The sequence below is a fragment of the Antrostomus carolinensis genome, unplaced genomic scaffold, assembly GCF_000700745.2.
Source record: "Antrostomus carolinensis isolate BGI_N321 unplaced genomic scaffold, ASM70074v2 scaffold15445, whole genome shotgun sequence".
In the NCBI taxonomy this organism is placed as follows: domain Eukaryota; kingdom Metazoa; phylum Chordata; class Aves; order Caprimulgiformes; family Caprimulgidae; genus Antrostomus; species Antrostomus carolinensis.
The window spans coordinates 17,908-41,772 of record NW_010315835.1 but is presented as its reverse complement, the minus strand read 5'-3'; the positions used below and the strand labels follow the sequence as shown (position 1 = coordinate 41,772).

Genomic DNA, 23,865 nt, shown 5'->3' with positions numbered 1-23,865 from the left:
GGTGCACACAGCTGGAGAGAAGGCAGCTGCCGCCCGCCCTCTGCCGGCCGCAGGCGGAAGAGCCGCGCTCCGCCGGGCAGCGGGCCCCGCAGCCGGGTCCCTGCAGAAGAACGGGTACCGCAGGGGTTGGAACAGGATTTTATGGAATGAAACTGGCACTGTTGAAGCTGCGGATCAAGCTTCGAACTGACTTTTGTATTTCGGGAAAGGTAAGGTATTTGTAAGGTAAGAAACTCAGTATGAGAAATGTATTTGAGCGCGCTAACAAAATCCTTCTTTCCACACGCACAGTAAAAACCAGAAGCCTTGATAAAGCTCTCGGGTTTGTAGGGAAGCAAAAGGACAAGGGCAGACCCCCACGCTCTTACCCCGGTTGCCTGAAGATGTTGCCTGAACTCATCCATCGTCGTGTTTGAGATGCTCATGTCCCTGAACATTCCTTCCAGTTTAGACGTGAACTGACATCCACATTCAGTCTAGAAACACACAAAATCACTTGTTGGGTCAGAGCTATGAAAAAAGAGCTTCTGACAAGTGAACTGCAACAGTGAGTTCATAAATCTCCTAGAAATGATATTTCTGTATGTTTGGTTTGGGATTCCCATTTGCATTACCTTCAGAACTTAGAAAATTCTGTTTCATACTTCATATAAAGATCTAACCCTACACATACCAAAACCTGCTTCCCTTCTCTTTTCTCCATTATTGTATTTTTGATTTATTTTTAGCTTTATATCTTATCTTTAAAAAAAAAAAAAAAAGTGAAAGCTTATCAGACCAAGGCAAACGCTTTCATCTGCTTTTTAGCATGATACTGTAAAGGGAAATAAATGTTATTTGTATCAGAAAAAACACCCGTTGGCCTAAGAGTTTGTAATTTTAAAGGTTTACTGCAGATTACCAAGTGGGATTACAAGACCTTTGGAAAATCAGGGACATCTGCATATACAGATACGTGTGCACAAACACATGCATTTCAGTTGCATGTACAGGACACTGTGCCAATTTCTAGCACATACTTTGACATCTGTGGTAAAGGCAAGCATGTCAGCTTCAGCATCCTAATCACTGTGCAAATCTGTAAGAAAAGGGGGCAATTTTGGTCCACTGATTCATCCTGCAAATATACGCCCTGTGCCTTCTACATCACCAGGCTAGAAAAGACAGAGAGATAATTGGGAAGGCATTAATACTAATAATTTTGAACTAACACTGATAAATTTGGAGAAATCTGATGCAAACAGGCTTCACTCACTGACAGAATATGAAGATAAAAAATGAGGATCAGTGAAGTTTGATTCTAAGATCAAATCACTCTGGTTCAGAGGTTCCCTAGCCATTTACCATGACACTTAGGAAGAATCTGCATTAGAACTTGCTTCTAGGACTGTTCACCTTTAGGCTTTACTTTCTTCTCCATCTCTTGGCCTATTTAATCAGTAAATTGAACCAACTAAGGAAAACATGTTTCCAGACACTAAGATTTTTTTTTCCCCCAAACTACTTAATCAAAAAGGAATTGAGCATTATCAGCAGTCTGCAGATAGAGGCAACTAAAAAACAATGCACGCAATAAAAAACTGTAAAAAACAGAAAATCTAGGATAAAACACAGTCTTGTCTTCAAACCTAGTCACTAGGTAACAGCAGTTGTCCTCTTATTTGGAGTCTTAAATTAAGAAAAAATTTAGTTTTGTTTTCTAGATTGCTCTCTCATCACAGATGCTTTCCAGTATTTCCTTCCTTTTACTTCCACAAAATAATTCAGAAAAGCCTTTTGTATTTTCTGTTGGGCCTTTAAAATAAAATCTATATTTAACAGCAATCAAGATGTATGTTATTTACACATCCTTATGTAAAAACAGAAGAAACCATATTTATGAAAAATGAAGTTAAAAGTATGTGGATACTGTCTTACCTTTAATTTAGATATCATATTTTTCTCAGAATCATCTGAAACACTCTTGTTTGTGAGAAGTCTTCTTGCCAAATGCTGCTTGTAATAGCGTTCAAAAACATCTTTCTCTTGCATAAACCTAAATAAAACCATTGCCTTATCCAATATAGTTTCTACTTCTTGCTCTGTTAGCTGTAAAAGAAATTATTGGCCAGTTTTAACTTTCCAGTATGAGTGTCTTATACAATAAATATTTAAAGTAATTCACAGCAAGCATATGGTCTAACACTAGCATATAAAGAAGACAACAAAACTGGTCCAGTGCTGTGAATGATAGAGCCAAGAGAACAGTGCACAAACTAATAGAGTAGAGAAAGAAATAGATCTAAAATGGGGGAAAAAGCAATGGTGAGGGAGAAGGGAGATGACGGATGCTTGGATAAATATAATAAAAGTTCCTGCATAAGTTTGTAAGTATTTAAAAAAAGCCCCAAAACAAAACACACCCACAGATGGACACCAGTACTAGGAGTATGAAAAGTCAGCTTGGAATGAAAGCTTTTAAATGCTGAGACTCATTTTGCAAAGCCTGTCTAGTGCCACAACAGATAAAAAGGTTACTTCTTTTATAAGTAAATATAATTCAGTATTTGATTCCCAAAGCATAAGATTAATGAATAATATTCAGCTTTATTCAGAGCCTCTAAAGCCTCAGCTGAACCATCCCATCCAGTTCCAGGTGCTGTTCCTCAAAAAATTTCATGAAAGAAGCTATGAGGTAGACTGAAGGTAACAGTTGTACTTAAACCAGAAGAGACAGATATGGTAATAGTCCTCTGATATGTAAAGCAGTAAAAAGAAGCAAAGACAAACTGTTGCCCCTACCCAAGTGAGTTAATTTTCAAAATAAATTATTAGATATTGAGAGTAAGTGCTAAACTATAAATATATTTAAGGAAATTATACTTAAGGGAGTTGCAGAATCTACTACAACTCAACTTTTTTTTTTTTTTTTGAGGGGGTATCTGCCAGAAGTAATCCAGGTATACTGCTTCAGAGATGGGGGACAGGCCACATATCTTGAGATCTTCTTGTGCCTTATATTTCTCTGAGTTTAGACATATAGCGTCATGAGCTCAGATGTGTTATATATACATTTTTAAGGCCGTATTGCCATTTAGCTTAATATAAAAATAACCCTTAGAAAAACAGCTTAGTTTAATTTCATCCAAGTTTACACAGCAAAGAGCATGATCTTTTAATTTAATTTATATTTTATTTACTTACTCCTTTGACTCCCTTTTTCAGCTTATCATCAATAAATAACGAGAGGTACTCTGGAGACCTAGAGTTGAGGTTGAGGAAGTACTCAAAGTCCCCCGCAATAGTCTGTTTGAAGAGCCGATCGTTATTGAAAGATTCCTGAAGAAAGCGGTCAAACCTACTCTTCAAATCCAGTAAGCCCTTTAAAGAAAAGGCAGAAACATTTTCACTGATTTGAAGTTGTAAGCTGTAAAACAGTGGTAACAGATGAAGTCATAGAGAAGACCACCTTTGCAGAAAGAAATTCTGCAAAGCTATGTTTGGCATTGTTAGAAAGTATCTGAAATTTCATTTCCATTTTTAAATATCTATAGTTACCATAAATCTCTTATAGAAGCAATTTTCAGATAAACTGGCTAAACATTGGTGTCAAATACTGCTGCAGTTTGCTGTAACAGGCTACTCAAAGACTAGGAAAGTTTTTTAATCACTTTTGTAAAATAAGCTGATTTACTGTATTTTTAAATCCACAACTTAAAGGGGGTATTTGTGGTACTTGTTAAGCCTTTTCTATTTCAAATAACATTGACAAAGTCACCATCATAAACAAAGGATACAAGAAAGACGAGACTAAGCACCCATTAACTTGCATCCCTTGAGCTACTAAACAAGTCTGAGAAGAAAACACACTTCAACAACAGGCCTAATCTTGTTAGGGCTTTTCACCCCTCTAATTTCAATCCAAGGACAAGTTCTGCATTATTTAGTCACACTTTTCTTACTCATCTTTAAGAGTCACTATGAACATATGAAAATTAGATACAAGCAATAGCTCTCCAGTTATCACAGTGTGCAGTTCACAGGCCTGAACTGAACCAGAGAACCTGAGCTAAATCATCAGATTCTTAAGATAAGTTTTAGGGTTTGCACCACCTTCACCCATTGTTAAAACAACTGAGACCAGAAGGGGGAAGCACCTTAAAATCACCTGAGCACCTTGCCGAGTAGGATACACACAGGGTTTAGACATAACTAAGACAGCACTGAGGGGGGAAAACTTAACTCGAGAGTTAAATTTGTCATGGATAATGACTGTCCACAAAAACTGTTCAGGCTAAATGACCTTAAAACCCTCAGTTTCTTAAGACATTATTTATATATGGTTACTTAAAGAAGCCATTCAAGAAATACTCAAAGAAGTAGTAACGTTTCTTAGGAACTCACCATCTCACTTAAAGGAATGGTCTTTAGACAGGCTAATTAATGCGTATTAGAAATTTTAAATTCAAAGTAAATCCCACTATCTCTCTGTTTACCAAGGTTAGCTTATGTCTCCTCTCCAGGAGTACACCATCTGAACAACCTGGTGTTAAACAGGAGAAACTGTTAGTACCTTAAATTACAACAGCATTTCAACATCCCTTCAAATTATTATAAATTTTAAACCTAATCCCCTGGCAATGCTTTTGCAATCATCTTGCCAATTATGCTCAGGGTTTGGTGATGTCACATTGCAGAAGCAGTGGTGGACTATGACAAAGTTCTTTTCTTGAAAGATTCAGATGAACATAGCTGAGATGAGAAGAGAGAAGTGGTTTCTCAGTTCACAGGTATTTTTCTCCTCCATCGTGGCAATGCAACTGGAGGATAAACCTGTTTGGGGGTTTAGTGGTAATCAAATATCAGTCCCCTCCCTAGGACATCTTCATGAGATGGTTGGGATACATACTAACGGGCTGAGAGGATGAGCTCTGCCAAAGCACATGGAATATGGCTGTAAGTCTTATTCTGCTTCATTATGCTATTCAGCTTTGTAGCAGGAAACATTGATAGCATCTTTATAATTAAGTTTTTAACTCTTCCTCAGTTAATTTTTTTATTATACCCCTTTAGGTCCATCAGGATTTAAAAGGAGTGAAAATTACTTCAGAGTAATCCAGACACTTATTGTCCACATCATTTCCACCACCCTCCCCCCCTATTTTTAAAATCATTCCACCACAAAAAACACAACAGCTCTTAATCATTAAACCTAATAAATTTCAAAGGGCATTCTTTCTTCTTTCTAACAATCCTTGGAGAGGTGATTCTTGTCCAAGCTTGGTAAGAAGTTTGCTTCAGCATTGCCAGAAAATTAACAATCCAATCAAAAATGTTTTTATACTCAAATGGCTTCTTCTCATAGTAACCAGTTTATCAAAGTTATTGATTTCAAACAAAACAGCAGAGATGATAGTAGACATAAGCATTAAATGTTTCCCATAAAGACCAGACACAAGGATATCAACTACACATTTAAAAAAAACCCCACAACCTTAACGTTTAATGAATACACATTTTCACATGTATAAGAAGTATAAAAATCTTCCAGCTATTTAAACATTTTCTTAAAGTTCAACAAACTCTAAAGATTTTATTTGCAAATTTAAAACCATCTTCTCAGAGACAGTGGGAGAGAAAAGATGACAAACACTCCTGAAGTGTATTTTGTGATCTTGATAAATAAATGGTACCCATCACTTCTTAGTGAGAGATGGAGAATAAGAAAGAACAATTACGTCTTTTAACATGCACAAGTGTTGTTTCTCAGGGAGACCAAGAATGAAGTAATTCATGATTTATAAGACATTCACCTCTCAGTCACAGTTAATCTTGCCATGAAATACTGTCATGTGATTTTTGTCTCAATGACAGTTTACATAAAATTAAACAAAACAGACACTATAAAGCTATTTGCAAGAAGATGTACACCTCTCTCTGAGGCAAGTATCATTTAGGATAACGCAAGAACTCCCCAGCAGTTAGATAATTAGCCTAAATATGTTGTTTAATAAAAGCAGCTACCAAAAGTACAAAAACTGAGCATGGACTTTCCAAGCAACTTCGGTAAAAGAAGAGTTCTAAACATGTCTGAAAATTCAGAAAATGCATGTTTTAAAACTATAAATTTAGATTAATAATAGTACTTTTTGAATCAATAGTAAGGGTTACCTTATCGGTCATGTAGTTAACTGCTACTCTGGGGAATGTGGGAAAGATGGAAGAAAAGAAAGTTAAAATATTTAACCACCTGAATGTAGTCAACTGGATTCTTTCCTTCTCCTTCTTCAGACACTAGTGCTTTGCCTTGCTCTCTCAGGTAAGAACTCATGCACTCGCACATTGTCTTCAGACCATTTGGCACGCGGCTAAACAACTTGTACATGCAAGCAAGGTCTGGAAACAAGAATGAGATATTATGCAGGACACTGTTATACTTCTGTAACTCATTCACCTCATAGCAAAAGAGGACAGTAAAATTTCCGCCACTTGAGCCACAAGAAGCATCCTGTAACAACTCAGGCACTAGAATCTTCTGTTGTCCCCTTTCCTTTACCCCTGACAACATGCTGACCACAGCAGCCACAAAATTAAAAACAAAGATTTTATTCAATTATTCTAGGCTGGCTATAGCATGGAATCTGTTACTGTTGATCCCCAGGCCAGCAAAAGCTGATGCTTGCACTAAAGTGCAGTGCACTTCAAGCTTCAGTAAGATTATGTTTTCCACTGGTATTTAAGAATGTAGCTTCCAAGACTATCATCCCAAAAATAAAATACTGTATTAAAAGTTATAGCAAAAATCAAAGTTAAAGCAAACAGGACAACACTGATGAGATGCTTATTTCTGTATTAAAAAGCAAAAACTGGTAAAAATGGGAGTTTAATTTATGTTTGTCTTAAAGTCAGTCATATAATTTTACTTTGTTTCATTCATCTAAAATAACAAGAAGTGTCTTATGTTAAACATGGCTTTCCAAAAGTACAATCCATCCTTGTACATTTATGTGAAATCTTATCTTCAAAATGCATCAAGTTACTCCCTCTCTAGTATTTAACTAAATCAAACCAAGGCCTATAAAAGCTAAACTAATTCCTGTATTGTATGAACACCCTCTTCATTATCCTTGTACCCTCAGCCTGAAGGCTACCTTAACTGGATATTAAAGAAAAAATGTTAAGGATAGCATCATCACTTTCCTTTTCAACACAGTAATTCTCCTTTCTTACAGCTAAGATATTTGCTCACTTTGTCACTCTATCACCTAGTAATTGTAAAGCTGCTTTAATGAACAAAGGCCATTAATCTGAGCAGCGAGTCTGCTCCCTATTCTCACAGCTTCAGCGTGAGCACCAATTTCTAAATATAGATACTACGGTCACTCTCTTCATTATGCTGCTTTAGAAACTTGTGTTCTGTTTCTTTCCACAGTAACTTTCATTCAGCCATTCTGTCCTATGTTAACATCTATTAGGGAAAAAACAAATCAAATCAAACCAAGCCCTTCTTTTTCAACCACTTTGATAAATTGCTTCCTATCCTTCAAAAACAGCCAACTTCTCTGTGACAAAGCCCCCTCCCCAGGAATTGGTCCTGCAGTACTTCTATGAAATAAGTTATTTACACTAGCAGTTTTTAAATAACTGCCTGTGGGCCAAAACGCTTCAATGCATTTTGACAGCTACATACTAGACGAATGAAAGTAATAAAATGGTTCATAGAAAACATGTAACAAAGACCACTACAATAGATTTGTACTTTAAGAGATACTTGGCTTACCAAAAAGGTATCTGTATTTGGTACTAAATAGAAACACATTATACATACAGGCTCTGTTTTAAGAGACCTCTAAAAGCCTTTGAAGTAATACTCTCAGATGTTTGCAAAACAGAGCCACCAAAGTGTTTTTACAATTATACAGGAACACTTATCCTATGTTTTAAAAACAGCAAGCATTTCTGTCTCCCATACAATGCAGTCTTACCTTCTGTCTTCCCGTTTTTCAGCATATGAACTAGCCCAGAGTTCTCCATTTCCACTATAGTTTTCATATGCTTGGAAATAAGCTCCCTCTCAACAACTTTCACAATTGGTTCTTCTGTTGATTTATCCAGACAATGCATCACCCGTTCTATTTCTTCATTAATTCTAGCTTCTACTTTCTTTATATATACAGAAGCACTGTTTTCAGCTAAAAATTTCTGACTTTCCATCTGTGATTGACACAAATTAATACTTTAGACTTTTTTATTAAAGGGGAAAAAGGAAATTTGCTAGTTATTTCAGATCAGCATTTATAAGCAAGTTCAACTCAAACCCAGCATGTCCAACGAATGAGATCACCATGCTCCCAAGATTTACATACATGCTTAACACAAAATACAGTTCTATTATGCTAATTGTGTTACATATATAAGGGGTACATACAATATGAACATGGTATTTTTCATACTAAAACAACCTAAGCCAACCTAGTGTCCAGTTACCAACTAGAGTTTTAGCCACAGGTCCAAAGAAAACAGAAGGACAGGGAGAGGAGAGAGGCAAAAATTCCTCCCAAATACCAGTTTATGGCATATTTATGAGTTGTGAGGATCAACAGTTCCCATTAGTTACAATGTTGAGCATATTATTTCACATCAAACTGTCTTTACCCATATTGGTTGGCATAGTCTTTTAGAAGAAAGATACTTTTTTTTTTTTTTTTAAGACAGAGAAAAGAAAAAAAAAATTTTTCTTAATTTTAGGTAGCACCAATGAAAAACAGAATAAAATGACTTGTAAATGGTTATGCAAGATATGCTTCAGATTTTCAAAGACATTTGGAGATCAGAGGATATAAAAGCTCGTCCTGCATAAGAAACGAGAGACTGACAAATTATCTTATCTAGGTATCTAGATATTTCCAACAAAAGATGAGCATGATTACACTCAACCATTCAATTGCCTTTTTCCCTGAAACTATCTCACAAAAAACTTTGGGAAATATTTGTTATTCAGTGGCTGGTAAACAACTGGATAGCCACTTGAATACACTTAATTCCTTGACTTAGTTAATTTTATTACAAAATACAACTCACAAACGCAGAAACTATGAAGGAAACAAAGCTTCCTCAAAGGTAGTTTGACAGGTAGTCTCCCCTCTCCATTCCCAGTCTGAAACAGTTTGAACCTTTCATGCTACTGTTATTTCAAAAAGATTGTGTCTGCAATGCAAGGATAGACTAAGTTGCATGAAATAGCCCAAAGCAGGCACAAGGTTAGCATGATGATTACTTTACTTGTTATTGGCACCCATAGCTCAAAACTACATTCAAATTATGGTAATTCTGTAAAATTTGTGTTACTTTTTCCGCAAAGTTAGTATTTTTTTTCTTATTTCATTTAACAAAGATGGACATACTCATCAAATAAGAAGCAATTAAAATACCACCAATTCTCACAATTACAGGCAGTTATAACAAAATTCCAAATACTGTCACATTGCTGTACCTGAAAAAATTCTGCAGACATCTCCAAAAATGGAGCCTCAAAGTCTTCTTCATAGACTGACCTTCCTTCAAGACCTAGAATCATTAACATCTGGCAAGCATTTCTTATTGCGCCTCTGCCAAAAAGTAAGTTGTTAACAACTTGAGAAATCTACAAGCTTGTAAAACAGAGTACACAGCAGAATAACAACTCAGAACATAGTATCAGCTTAAATAAAATAATAATTGGAAGTCCATCCTGAATCTGGTTGGTACATGACAGGTTTTTAAGAAGATTACAGGAGCAAGATTGAGTGTTTTTATTCTAAACTAAGGAGCTGACAATGTTTATTAAATATTTTAACTACAATGATAGGGAAGTAGGTCTCAAATTCTACTAACTGGGAAAAATATTAAGAATACATTTCAACATACAAGAAAAAAATTTAAATACACTACTTCAAAGAAGACTGAAAACTGCATATGTAGGCTGGATTTGAGTAATTAAAACAATTACACAGATAGAAGTTGCTGTGCAAAGTCTGGAGTTTTTGGTTGGTTGCTTTGGGGGGGGGGGGGTTTGTTTTGGTTTGTTTGTTTTTTAAATTAAAAAAAAAAAAGTATCAGCAAGTTAAGCATTTGGTTAGGCATAGAAGCACATCAATAAAATGTGAAAACAAAAGAATCCAGGAAAAAATTCCACTTTCTGGCAGTAGAGGACAATACACAGCTGTTGCCAGAGAGTACTTTTCTCTTCATAAGTTGCGTGTTGAACAATCTCAGTCACAGAACTGCAGCCAAAGTAGCATGGAGTTTACATATCTCCACACCCAACAGCTGCTCTGAAACTGAAGAAGCAGAAGAAAACTTGCAAATCTGAAGTTACATCAGCTGCAGTATCTGCAGTGTGTGGCACAAAACTCCACGTCTACTAAACTGTCTGGAGAACAGGAGGAACAGATTTTAGAACTCAGAGATGCAACTGAACTACCACGAAACAGATTATCAAAACATGAGGAAGGGAAAGTTTTTTTTTAAAGAGAATTAAAAAAGAAAGATTCAAAAATAAAAAAAGCATCTCCTGCCCCCAAAAAAACAGGTACAAGAAAATTAAAATCACCTCTCACTGCAGAGGAAACAGGGTAGCAAGAGGCAGAGAACTGTCAAAACTCTGCTTTATTACCAAGTGCTCTGGCACAAGGTGGTAATGGAGATATTTAGCAGAAGTTTTATTAAAAACTACAAGATAAATATTAAAAAAATATATTAACAAGCTTCCCTATTAGCCATTATGCTAAACCTTAACATACAAAGAAATATGTTATTCTAGATTACAGAGAAATTTTACTTGTGATCAGCAATGTGGCCTTAATGATTTATACCTTAAAAATTGACAGTTATTATTCACAACAAAAGACAGTCACTTACAAACATCTTACCTGTCTACAACTTCTCCTTTCCTTTCTCTTGCAATCATATCCAGCAGAGTTTGCCGTAGGTGATCCCTAATACAGCCATAGCGTACAACTTGATCTCGAAAAATAATTAAGCCCAAATTGTAGACATTCTCCACATTATTCTGTTGCACATACACACGGTCCTATGACGAAGGCATACACAGCAAGAGAATTTTAAATTCAGTACACTCATGCTTTTAAAAATTGCAAGAGATTGGTCATATTTGCACTGTACAGCAATAATAACTCACAATCAGTCCTATTTTCCAAAACTTCACTTACTTGCTTTTACAAAACTTCACAGACTGCCTTGCTTAAGAGTGTAAGCAGAGCATTTATGACTAAAGTATGCCAGAATAAATGTACAGCCTTGCCACTTTTTAGTTTGGGGGCAGGGGAATCTCCAAATACTGATAAAAATCATGGCACAATCTAAAACATGTTTTATTTATCTACTCAAACTCCTTCTATCCACTTCTTATTGTTCTTTAAGAAAAATTAATTAATTTTTACCCATCTCCTATGTATCTTCCTACCACTCCTTTTAGGCAGACAGTTCCCCCTCAGTATTCAGTGAAATTTCCTGAAATAGTATCATTAGATGAACAGAAGAAAAAATAAAGCCAAAATTAGAATAGTTCCAATTGTTTATGGATTTGTACTGCAAAACTGTACATAAGGACTTCTGTTGAACTGCCCCCACAAAAAAAAAAAAATCACTTTAATTCAACTTTAGTAAATACCTTGAAAGCTTGTTATGTTTCATTAAAATCACACACATACACACACCTCCCAAAAAAGAAAAGATGAGAGAGAAAAGGAAGAATATTTTTTATGTTTCAGTATGGGTTTAAATTCTATTTCCCTACATAATCTCAGTCTATAGGAAGGATCAAGCTCCTCAACTACCCACTAGCCCTTTAGTACCTACATTTACAAATGCAGGCTGATCCTCAGAACAGTTTTCCAAGTCCATATAGCCCACACACCATCATAGAGCTGACTGAGACACTGCTCCGCGGACACTTCGAGTTTCTTACTGCTACCCACAGAAATACTCCAAAAATTTCTCTCCCCTTCTCTATTCCTCTCTCCCAACTTATCAAATCTCTAGAAAAGGAAGACTATTAATGAAGTTACTAGCAGACAGAAAATGAACTTATTCACTTAACATCCAGTAGTGCTGTACTGGGCAGCACCATTTAAAACAACATTAACAACAGAAAACTGTTAATTTTTACAGACTATTTTGGAGAACTTCTTAAAAAAAAAAAAAAAAAAAAAAAAAATTCTGTCAGGGCATAATATTCCATTCCTTTAATGTAATAGTTTGGGTAAATACTAAAAATACTACTTTACTACCATTTAAGCCTCAGGATGATGATATTAGAAAAAGTTGAATTTTGTACCCACTCACAAAGCTGATTGTGTTAAGGTTTTCTGAGAATTTACATAGGTATAACAAAATAAAAATTTAAAGAAAAAAACCAAATTCGATAAAGGATGAAGGTCATGTTTGAAAATGAGTATGAAGATTAGCTTCTCTTCTGGTTCCATCAGTTATCTCAAGTGCTTTACCACACTTGGAATTTAAGTGTAAAGTTACTCAAACACCTAGAAAACTAAACTATTAAAAAAAAGTCATGCTTCCAACGATGGAAAAAAAATATTACAAAATTATAAGTTTTTATAAATGCTGCAACTAGGGAAAAAAAAAAAAAAAACCAACAGAAAGAACAGATATTACACCCTTTAGTATTTTAGCAGCTGAATTTACATGGCAAAATTATTCATATACTAATTATATGCCAGATTGCCACTTGATGACTAGAGGAAAGTGAAACACTGCGTTCACAATCCATGAATGTTTTCCCACTCACTCCCTTCAGACAGGCAGCACTTAATTTAAATGGAAAAAACAAGATGGGAGCAGGTCAGATATGCCTACTCTATGGCTCATGAAGCAAGCTCAGTTCTGCCTCAAAGCAAAATGTTAACTAATTGGTCTCATGAAGTCAGTTTAGTGACACATGGTGGTCTACATCTTTGGAATGAGTTACTCTATTTTTTTCTGTTATTTAGAAACAGGGTTATTTATTTCACTCCCTTATTTCACTTGCATCAAGAACAGAAGCAAATGTGATTCTAAAGTCAGACAAGCTTAAAATACACTTTGAAAGAGATGAAAGAGAAAATTAAAAAGTAGTGTCTAATATACTATATAACTTGAGGAGAAAAGAACATATATATTATTTCCAAAGGACATCCAGGCCTCTGAAGCACAGACAGCAGGGTATCAAAACGGATTAAAGCCATGGTCATGACTCATCTGCATAGCTTCTGTTGTGGCAGTGCTAAACACTGCCATTATGAAATGAAATAGCAACTGCACTAGAAACTCTTCTCAATGCAACAGCAGTGCCTCTTTAGTAAGCCAGACAACTCTACAATGCCCAAATTAGACCAGCAGCATTAATGTTTCTGATAGTGCAGATTTGCTTACCCTTGGTAACAGATCACTTTTACTGTTTACTGGAAGCTCTCCCAACCTAAAAAAAGTAATCTTAGAGACAGGAAGCCCCATTTGGGAACAGGTTTGACTGACAGGGCTACATGCTACTGAACAGCAATCACCTCCCATGGGGAGAAGCAGCAGGTGCTTAAAGGTAAGAGTAACTCTCAGGAGACAAGGGTGGGGTTTCAGATGGCAATTATTCATAAACTACAATGCTGCTTACACTGCAGAATAATTCTGATCTCAACTAAAGCAAGTTACCTACTGTAAAATATCACCAGCCACATTTTGCCCATTTCTTCATGGATGCACTACCTGAATGATGCAGCCTTCAGACACCACTGTGTATATATATAGCAAGTGTCTTTGATCCTAGTTCTGAAAATAAAACCAACGCTTCTCCCTACTACCTTGTGCGTAAGCCATATGCCAGTCATATGCCCCGAGGTCAAAACAGCCAATCTGTCAGTGCTGGCCTAAATCAAGACATCATCTTTGTGCACCACACAGATGAGAAGGGAACGCTCTGCTCTCTGCAAAATACACCGCTATATTCGCAAGAGTAATTGTTCACTTCTGACAGGGTTTAACTGGCACTACCCATATACCTATAACGCAGCCAGAGGTGGGACTGCTGTGCCTGCATTCCTGAAATGGCTTTAAATACAGAAAGTACAACTAGTGAAGAAGGGACACCACAGGATCCAGTTTAGCCCAATTTCCGAGAATACCCACGCTCCTGTCGCTTGAAGAGGAGACTGAAGAACTGCACCTCCACTGCCACTGTTACATGCAGTAGCTGCACAGAAACCATTGTTGGTAGGCTTACCTACTCTGCAGCCATAAAGTGACACTGAACTTCAGGTATGCCCAACTGCAGGACATGACTTCACTACTTCAACATGTCTTAGTACACAACTTAGTGAGGACACTACTTAGGACATGACTTCACCACTTCAGTACCTCACTGCTTGCTGCAGACAGTGCCATGAATTTACACAGGGTATTACATCTATTCTGGCACCGATCACGGTAGCCTAACCATGTAAAACAAAAGGAGGAGAGGTAGTGCACATATATTACAAAATACAGCGGAACTATATCAACTTGAAATTCAATTGTGGAAACTCGAGTATCTCAAGAAAGTTCGATTTGCCTTTATTGTGCAATTCCAGGTTGCAAAACCTCAGACTAGAACTGCATTACACAACAGACCTGAAACCAAGCAGGCTTTTGCCAGAGAGCAGCCACAACACAAGAGACAAGGTAATACACCTTTTTAAAAATGCAACTATAAGGCAAGTTTTATGAGTGTCTTGTGGAAGAGATTCTGCACATAAAATTAAATTCTGCCATAAATCTCAAACAGCAAGTATTCTAGGCATTAAGTACCACAACAATGCACAAATCCCATTGCACAAAACATGTATTTGTCTAAAAAAGATCTATTTGTATTAATTTTTATTTTAGAAGTGGCAAAATTAAACAGAGGAAAGAGCCTAAGGTGGGTTGGAGAGGTTTGTTTTGACTTAGAACACACAGGAGCTAATGGGGGAAAATAAGCTGGACAACAAACGTGGCATTAAAACAGATATAGTTTAGTTTAAGATGTACAATCACTAGGTTGAAGCAAGAATTTAAGAGAGTAAGATTTAATGGCTTTAAACTGAAAGAGGGTAGGTTTAGATTAGATATTAGGAAGAAGTTCTTTAGTGTGAGGGTGGTGAGACACTGGAACAGGTTGCCCAAAGAGGTTGTAGATACCCCCTCCCTGGAAGTGTTTAAGACCAGGGTGGATGAGGCTTTGAGCAACCTGATCTAGTGGAAGGTGTCCCTGCTGCTGGCAGGGGGGTTGGAACTAGATGATCTTTAAGGTCCCTTCCAACCCAAACCATTCTATGATTCTATGATAAGATCAGAATTCAAGAGGATGTTAAACGTTTTACTTTCACTGACAGCAGACTGTGGCTTGTTGGGTACCAATAGGTACATTTCCTGAAACTGATGGGTAAGTAATTGGGATGGCTTACAAAGTAAGAGGAGACGGACTGGGGTATCCTCTATTTATAAACATATTATAATTGCATATACTTCTGGTGGAACACAAACATATCAATTAACAATGGCTGGTGACTGAGTTTCTACGCTGTATGGTTTTTTTACGATAAAATATTTTTGAATGTAAATTATATTAGCTTGAATAAAAAGGTATAAGTAACTTCTGACATAAGCATATCACTATAAAACTACTTTAATTCAGACTCAACGTCATAAAAGAAAAACAAATCTTTCCTTATTTCATAAAGTTCTTGAAAATTGTTTCTTTGAAGAGCAGTCAGGTCTCATCTTTGACAGACATTCCTCTGCTTTATAATTTTGTGGTACTAGCAGCTTTTTCAAGCTTTTTGAATTAATACATACTCAAGACAAAGTTTCCTGCTCCTAGGCTCTTTCTAATGAACAGGATCATGTTTGACTCAACAGGACATCCCGGTGACAAAGGTATAACAGCAAATCTTTCCAGACTAGTCCCATTTTGAAACATAGTTTATACTTTAATTTGTAATCCAGGCATATATTTTCTAGTAAGAATTTGTTTCATGCTCCTCCAAGTCAGAGAAAAGGAGGCAGTCTGCCCATGGTATCAGCTCCTTGCATTAGATAGTTCTATCTTAGAAAGATTAAATTTCTAATCTTAAAAACCATGTTACATTATAGATGTTTTAACAAACAGACATCAGTGCTCCTGAAGTTTGACAAGTTTATGGAAGTATTTAGAAATAAAAAAATATATTTTTACTAGACTATAAATACATTTTATTGTAGATGTGTCTTTTCTGTTTCTTTGGGTCTCATTTTGGTACAAGGAAAAAAGCCTATGGGAGCCAAATAATTAGTCAAGTGGAGGCCTCAGTTGAACACCCACTTGAACTAATTAGGAACTATCAAACAGCACATGAAAGACTATATATTCCAGAGGTTTTCAAGTGTATCTGTTTATTATTCTGTCCTGAATCTAAAGTATAACCCAATTAAGTCCAATTTGCACTTGTAGGAATGCTGCAGGTCTCCATCTTCTGGAGCTTTGTTGGAAAAGAGAAGGCTGGCTGGCTGTTCTAACAGCACTCAAAAGCTTCAAACAGAAGTCCAGGCGTTGCTCTCCTGAGCATAAAAACTACTTCAGAAACAGCTCTCATCTCCCCCCAAAACTGCTACCTGAAGCAAGTCTTCCTCAAAGAGGATCCTTCTTGATCCTCAATATACTGGTCAATACAGTAAAACATGAACAGCTGATAAGTCAGCTTCCTCTGCCACTGTTTGAAGGATCAAAGATTTATTGAATTTAAGAGCAGCAGATAACATTGCATTACCCACTCTGACCACCTATGTACCTTGGAGCATTCAGCACACCTCCTGTCCTGGAATAATACACAGCATTTGGCTAAAACACAACAGCTACTCTCCTAGAAAGCTCTGGATTCTATCTTCTAACATTTCTGAAAATTCACCACTAGCTTTGGTAGATTATTCTAATTGTTAACTACTCTTGAATTTGCCCGGATACAGTTAGCAGCAATTGAGTTGTATTTGTCCTTCATAAACAGATTAGAGATGCCAGGATTTCTCATAGCAAAGATAGTACATCTTCAAAATAATCTCTCAATCTTCCTTTTTGCAAAGTAAGATACACAGATCATTAAGTGTCATTAAGGCATTTTATCCAGCCTTCTCTCTTCAGATATGTGGCCTTTTCCCAACTTAAAAACAAAAACACCAAAACCCCAGAACACAAAAGCCAGTAAATCCACTTAAAAAAAAAATAAAAAAATAAAAAAATTAAGCTATGTGGCTACAATAATTACTCCAAATTTTTTAATTTTTAACTTTAACTTTTTAGCTTATTAACCAAGTAGGATTTCTTCACAGCTAATGCAAATAGCTTCAATTCCATAGCACAACCTCTAACAGCTACAAGATAAAATCTTAACTTCAGTTGTTCAACAGATAGAGTACATTCTCAGTTAATAATCTTTTTTGGGGGAAAAAAAAAAAAGTGCTACCATTATCTGCCTTTCACTGTCTAATGCTGCCTAAAGTACTATCTTCAGTATGATATTTTGGAAAAAAAAAAAAGATTTTACATTAAAAAAAGCTATAGTGTCTCAACACATATTTCTTTCCTTCTGAAGTTAAAGCCTTTGGCTAGAAGCTATGCAAAAATACACTTTCCTGCAATCCTCAGAGCATGCCCAACATTCTGGGAATTTAAACATATACCAACTACCTAAAGCATAACACAATCCAGACACAAAAATGTAAGGTCCTCTCTCTTCAAAAAAGGCTTTTTCCGTTAGCCACCAGGTAAGGAATGCTTTTCTTTTTTCTTTTAAAATTACAACCATGCACCCAAAGATCACACTCTCATCTACGTACACTGCTTCATCTTGTACCAAGCTCTGTATGAACACAAAGGATTCAATTAGAATTTCAATCTCAAGGACACAGATTGTACATAAGCAAAGTTATCCTCTTCAAACTCTTAAGCTTAAAGAACAACAACAACAACACTGGAAGTTTGAGGAGGCTTTACACCACCATGCTTTCCACAGCAAGAAGACACCACTACATCAACAACCTGCCAGAGTGGGTCTGACTAGCTTATTTTTTAAGAATTGCAAAATTCAACCATTCTTCAGATGCATTTTTCAAGTGATAATGAAATAATCTGAAAGAATAATCCAATTATATTTGTCATATACCCATAACAGTCTTGCATGCACACAGGAAATTCAAACCAAGGCACAGACTGGGAAGAAGGCTGGCAAACATGCCTTACTTTTTACCCCTCTAACTTGTTTGGATACATTTGTCAAAAGACTATTTACTGCATCAAGTTAAATGTGGGAAAGAGCGGAATACCCACCATATACATCAGAATGTCTCTAATCATCACCATCGCTGTTTGATGATCATTCCATGCTTGGTTTAGTGTTTGTAGAAAGTTGTTATTCAAGGAGTTTAACACATCTTCTCGCACCTGAAGCAAAAAAGTTGTCATAAACCCAAGTCAGTTTCTCCTGCATCATTTAAATCTTAACAAGCTTTGCTTAAAAAACAAAAAAAACCACAAACAAACAAAAAAAAGTTGCTCCTCTGTGAACTTGAATATTATGAACAAGTTCTTGCTTTTCCTGGGGGCTGACCACCTCTACCTCGTATTTCACTTCTGTGGAAAAATAAGACTTCACACAAGACTTCACACAAAGAAAAATCAGGCTAAAAACAAGTGCAACAAAATAAACATGGCTATTACATTTCAAAGGAATACCTGAAATCTCAAATATTAAAAATATTTTTTTACAACTCCACAAACATTTAATTTTCTATGCTATAGTGTTTCACTTAATGTTAAATTTTACTATCACAAGTAATTTCAGAATATTGGGTAGTACCAGTAAATGTTAGAAACTGGAACAAGTACAAGTGGAAAATTGTCCATGATGACATTTAGAAAGACGTGCTGAGATAGCACAAAGTTACAGCAAACAACAGTTCTGAAAGGAAACAATCACCTGGGAAAGACCAGACCCTTACATTGGTTGTCCCTAACCACCAACACCAAGATTTCAGAGAACAAACGAAAACAATCACTGTTTTTACAAATGTATTTGCTAGTTGATTCATTTGTCCCATCAACTTCAGGTTTTATTTGTTTTTTTACACTACTACTACCTACTCAAAAAAGAACATCCAGTTTCATATTGTGATTTTCATGCAGTAGGCACGCACTACAGTGCTTGAGGTTTAAACTCATGTGAAAGAGAAACCTGAGGGAATGTAAAAAAATTATTCCAGAGTTAAAAAAAATTGGCTTTTGACAAAACATGCAGAATACATTCTGCCTTCTGTTGTAACAAAACAGAATGTATTTTTACATTTATAGATTTGCACTTATACTTGTGTGATAACATAAATTTCAGTATAGAGAATTCAAACAGGAAAACAAAACATGCAAAACACGCATGACAAGTAGCTACAAGCTGTGCCAACATCAGATACAAAAACCTGACAGAGTTTATTCTGTCATTTAAGTTTTATGAAGTTATTAGGCAAAACCAGCATAACAAAAATATTCACAGTCTACTCCATAAACTTAGGTAAACCAGAAGCATAGCACAGCATATCATACAAACACCATGGTCTCTTCTTGAGAAGCTGTGGTAACTTACCCCCTAATATTCACACTGTTATTAAATCTAGGTAATATAGGTATGCCTGTAGGTTGTTCAAAGCTCTCTGAAATCTTCAAACACCTACTCCCCAGACCTAAGCAAAGCCTCTCCTCCTTGCTTTTGGAAAACACAATATGCAGTTATAAGTCACAACCATCACTGCTTAGCTGCCTCATTCTTTCTGGTAGTGACCATCATCTACCCCTTAGTCTCCCAAATGTGCATCCTGTTGTCATCCAATCTAGGTAGGTTTTAGCTAAAAATGTAAATATGCATTAAAAACTTCACCAGCCATACTTGTAAACAGGAGGCAGAATCTCCCAGAACAAGAGAAACAAACATGACATGGTTGCTTTCACTTCTTTAGTCAGTATAGAAAAACACTGGAAACATTACTTGGTAGATCACTCACACTAGCGAAATTTATCAAACCGAAACTATGATTAGTTTACAAATGCAGAAAACCAGGGTAGGGATCGATCAATTTTACCCAGGTGTACGAGGCCATCATAGAACTCTTCAAAGATTTTTTTATTTTTAAACAACACAGGGGCAGTGTGCCTTTATAATTACACACATCCATCACAATAACCCTACTAGACCAGCCAGTGCCAAATCCCATACCAACTGGTAGCAAAAGGCGGTGTTTGCCACCAGGTAGCAATGACAACTTGCTTCCAAGCAGACATAGGAATGCTCAGATCTGCGCCACCTCGGCTCCATACAGTGTACCATGTGGTTTTCTGGAAATGTGTTTTAAATCCAGGAATGGGTGCTGTACAACAAAACTACTCTAAGAGTTCCTGTGAAGCTTCTGAATGACATTCTCCTAGGTTTATTTTAAGCTGTCGACAGGTTTGGGAAGCCATTCTTTTAGTTGCTACGAAAGCCAACCAAATCATCGCTTACAACAGCTGCCTAGTTAATAAGCACTGAACTTGTTCCTTGTATGGGTCACGAGTACAACGATATTGCAGAAAACTTACTATAATGCACAAAACATCTTAGCCATGCAAAGGTGCAGAGTCAAACCACTTGGGTGGAATAAATGACTTGTAGTAAAAAACCCTGGATATCCACACTCTTCCATAGAGAAGCAAGCCCTTCAGAGACGTGGGTGCTGCTCTTCCAAAGCCTTAAGAAAATTTCAATCACAAAGATTTTTATCAGTAGAATGCTACTTTCAAATAGTTGAGCTTGCAGTGATTTCTATGATAATCTCTGCAGTTGCAGTAAATTGGCAAGCATAGCAGGCTTAAATAGGACTGTCCATATACAGTCTTAAAAATAAATTAGCAGCTTCATAATTGCTCATCTATGTAAGGGCTTCTTATATTTGCAAGGATGAAATCTTGTATGTAACTTCAGGTCCAACTGTATTTTATACTGGATATAGCTCTTAATAAAATACAGCACCCTCCCCCACCAATCTCTTAAGAACAGTTTGTTGGCAGAAGCTTTCAATACCTTTAAATAACTCTCTATTAAGTGTACACAAAGCAGACTTATGGCCTAGTATTCTCTCTCTTACAGTGCCTGGCCTGACGCAGCAGCACAAATAGTTCAATTATGTAATTTCCACTACTGTAAGGACAGCCAGAACCTTCTGTGGGGACCAGCAGCATAGAACGGCACTTCCTGAACTAAGGCCTCAAGGTCTCCCAAGTTTTATTACAAAGTTTCTTCATCTTCTACAAAAGTCCAAGTAGTAGAAAAGACAGTATTCTAAAATCTTAGAGTTCCGGATAAGTTAACAGATTAACTATGACTTTACCAGAAATGCCTGTTCACCCCTGCAGCTGCTATCCTTTTGCTGAAAGAAAAAAAACCCAAACCACTGAAGAACATTGATGATTCTGAATTGCATTTAGTTTCTGGCCATTTCCTCACATCCTTTTACCCTCCACATAACTGCAGACTTGCACAAGATCAACTTAAAACACCATTAAGGAAAGATAAAGGCAGAAAACTATATATCATCAGTCAGGCTTACAGTACATTCTAATGCTCACTAATTAATGACTCCTACCTGTCTCCTCATGTCATTCCTCCCTGTTTCACAGATGTTATGGAAATAATTTCAAACTCCCTATAGGAGATTCTTATCTTCTCTCTCCCCTTCTCTCTGCAACACCACCACAGCAAATCTGAAAGCTTGCCAAGGATCCTAGACACACCTTTATAAGCCCCAAAGCAGACATGCTTCCTCTATCCAATACCTTCGGCACCAGCACCCCATACAACTTCTTTTGCGCTTAACAACACTGGCACAACTGGCTCCACGTCCCCCTTTCCGAAGGCTTTCTTGCATGCCTGCCTTTATTATTATTATTCTGAAATAACATGCATATACAAGAACAAGGCACAAAAAGCCTCAGCCACATGCCACATCTTATATGAATTGTACAGATTATGAATGCACAGATGATGAAAACAGAAGTGGTTTAGAGTGACAGATGTGCCACAATTATAAAACAGAGCCATAAATTATTTAGCCATCCATACAGGATGTTTCATCTCGTGAAAACAGTAAAAGCCCCATATTCAAAGCAGTTTTAGACTATACTTGTCTGGACCACACCTTTGAAAATTAAGATTTTAGAAAAGAAATAACACACTTCTCTGCCACAGCAGTAACTCCACTTAGAACACGCAAAAGGCTCCCCAAGCATTATGCATTTTTTAAACATAAACTTCCCATCCATTCTCTGTAATTCAGCCAGAAGCAATCATCCAAGACACACAATGGTGTATGATTTTCCTTTTCAAATGTCCTAATAACAGGTCAAAAATCTGATACTCCATTTGGACCCACACACAGGATTAAAGTGGACATGTGTCTCTTCAGAGACAGGCAGCTGGGGATGTTACCGCAAGGAATAATAAGGCATTTTCCCTAGACTTAGGATCCTATTACCACTAAGTAATATCTGGACTTCTAAAATGTGAGGTTTAACTTTTTTTCAATTATATACTTATTAATCAACCCTAAACTTTCCTCACAAAAACTGAATAGGAGGTTGCCTGGTTTAACATGAGATGTGAAGAGTCCTTTTCTTAGAAGATGCATCTTCAGAAACAAGAAGCTTCCGCATGTCATGTTGACTGCATTCTATGGTTTTGAAAAGGCTGAAATGATAACATGCAGACTACTCAGGGCTTGTCGTTGCTGAGCTGATGATTTTGTACATTGCCCACCGTCTCTAAGTAGCATAATCCTAGCACAGCTTTCTCATTAATTTGTGAATTAGTTCATTAGCCCATAACAAACAGGTTCTTACATTGCTATATATTTTGTTCCACAGATGAAAAAACTGACTGGAAAACAAACTAAAATTTGTTCCAAGAAAGTCACAAAATGCTACCAAAGGCCACAAGCCTTTTTAAAAAGATCTCCAGCTCTCAACAGTTATGCTTCAGCTGAAGTTGTTTCCCGTTATACACTTTCCCATGGTCCACCCTCCATCAGTAACTTACAACAAACAGTATCTGGAATATGAAGGCATTTAAGCCTCATGTTAGCTCTTAAGGGCAGCAATACAATTTAAACACAAGGCAACATAACAACATAATAAAGTTGAGGTTTTTTTGTCATTCAAATAACTATTCAGAATTTGTTCATATCAGACACTTCAATTTCAATGCATAAAATGACATACCTTGTTTATTAGATGCTCAGTGACCACTTCTCTTAGTCCAGTGTAGAGTTTTTCGCCGTGTTTATGCAACACCATTGTATATGCATTCCTATACAGCTCCTCAAAGCTGAGACCACTATTGTTCTTACGCTGGATCTCTTGGATTGCATTTTTTAGAAGATCCCAAATGCTATTCACATATTTCTCATCCATAGTCATCTGTAAAAATAAAACAATACATTATTGTTTAGAATAAAAAAAGATCACTACAGAAAGTCATCTATAGAAGTTGTAACTCCAGGAGCAATAATTGCTTCTGCCACATTTTGCTGATTCCATTATCACAAGGCTTCTCAAGCTTTATCAAAAGAAAAAACAGTACTTATGAAACCAGGAAGTATTTCAAGAAATAGTTATGAAAATTATAATTTGTGAAAGCTTAATGCTTTTCTCCTTCAGAGCTGCAAATCCACAGAATCCAGCTCCAGCCTGTACAGGCTGGAAGGCAGGTAATCACGGACATGAGTCCCTTCCCTACTCTTGTTCCACAGTGCTAACAATGACAGTCAGTT

At 36.6% G+C, this 23,865-nt stretch overlaps 1 protein-coding gene across 1 annotated transcript; it reads right to left on the bottom strand.

The window, feature by feature from the left end:
• Positions 1-44: 44 nt before the first annotated feature.
• Positions 45-23,514, bottom strand: LOC104525034 (cullin-3; the record flags this gene model as incomplete). The annotated part of the gene is made up of 9 exons (XM_010168081.2): positions 23,315-23,514; positions 18,347-18,460; positions 10,890-11,050; positions 9,473-9,587; positions 7,965-8,193; positions 6,230-6,375; positions 3,184-3,360; positions 1,918-2,088; positions 45-476 (listed from the first exon to the last, which is right to left on the bottom strand). Coding segments are annotated over exons 1-9 (1,743 nt in total), but the record flags the coding sequence as incomplete, so codon positions are not given.
• Between the last annotated feature and the right edge of the window lie 351 nt (positions 23,515-23,865).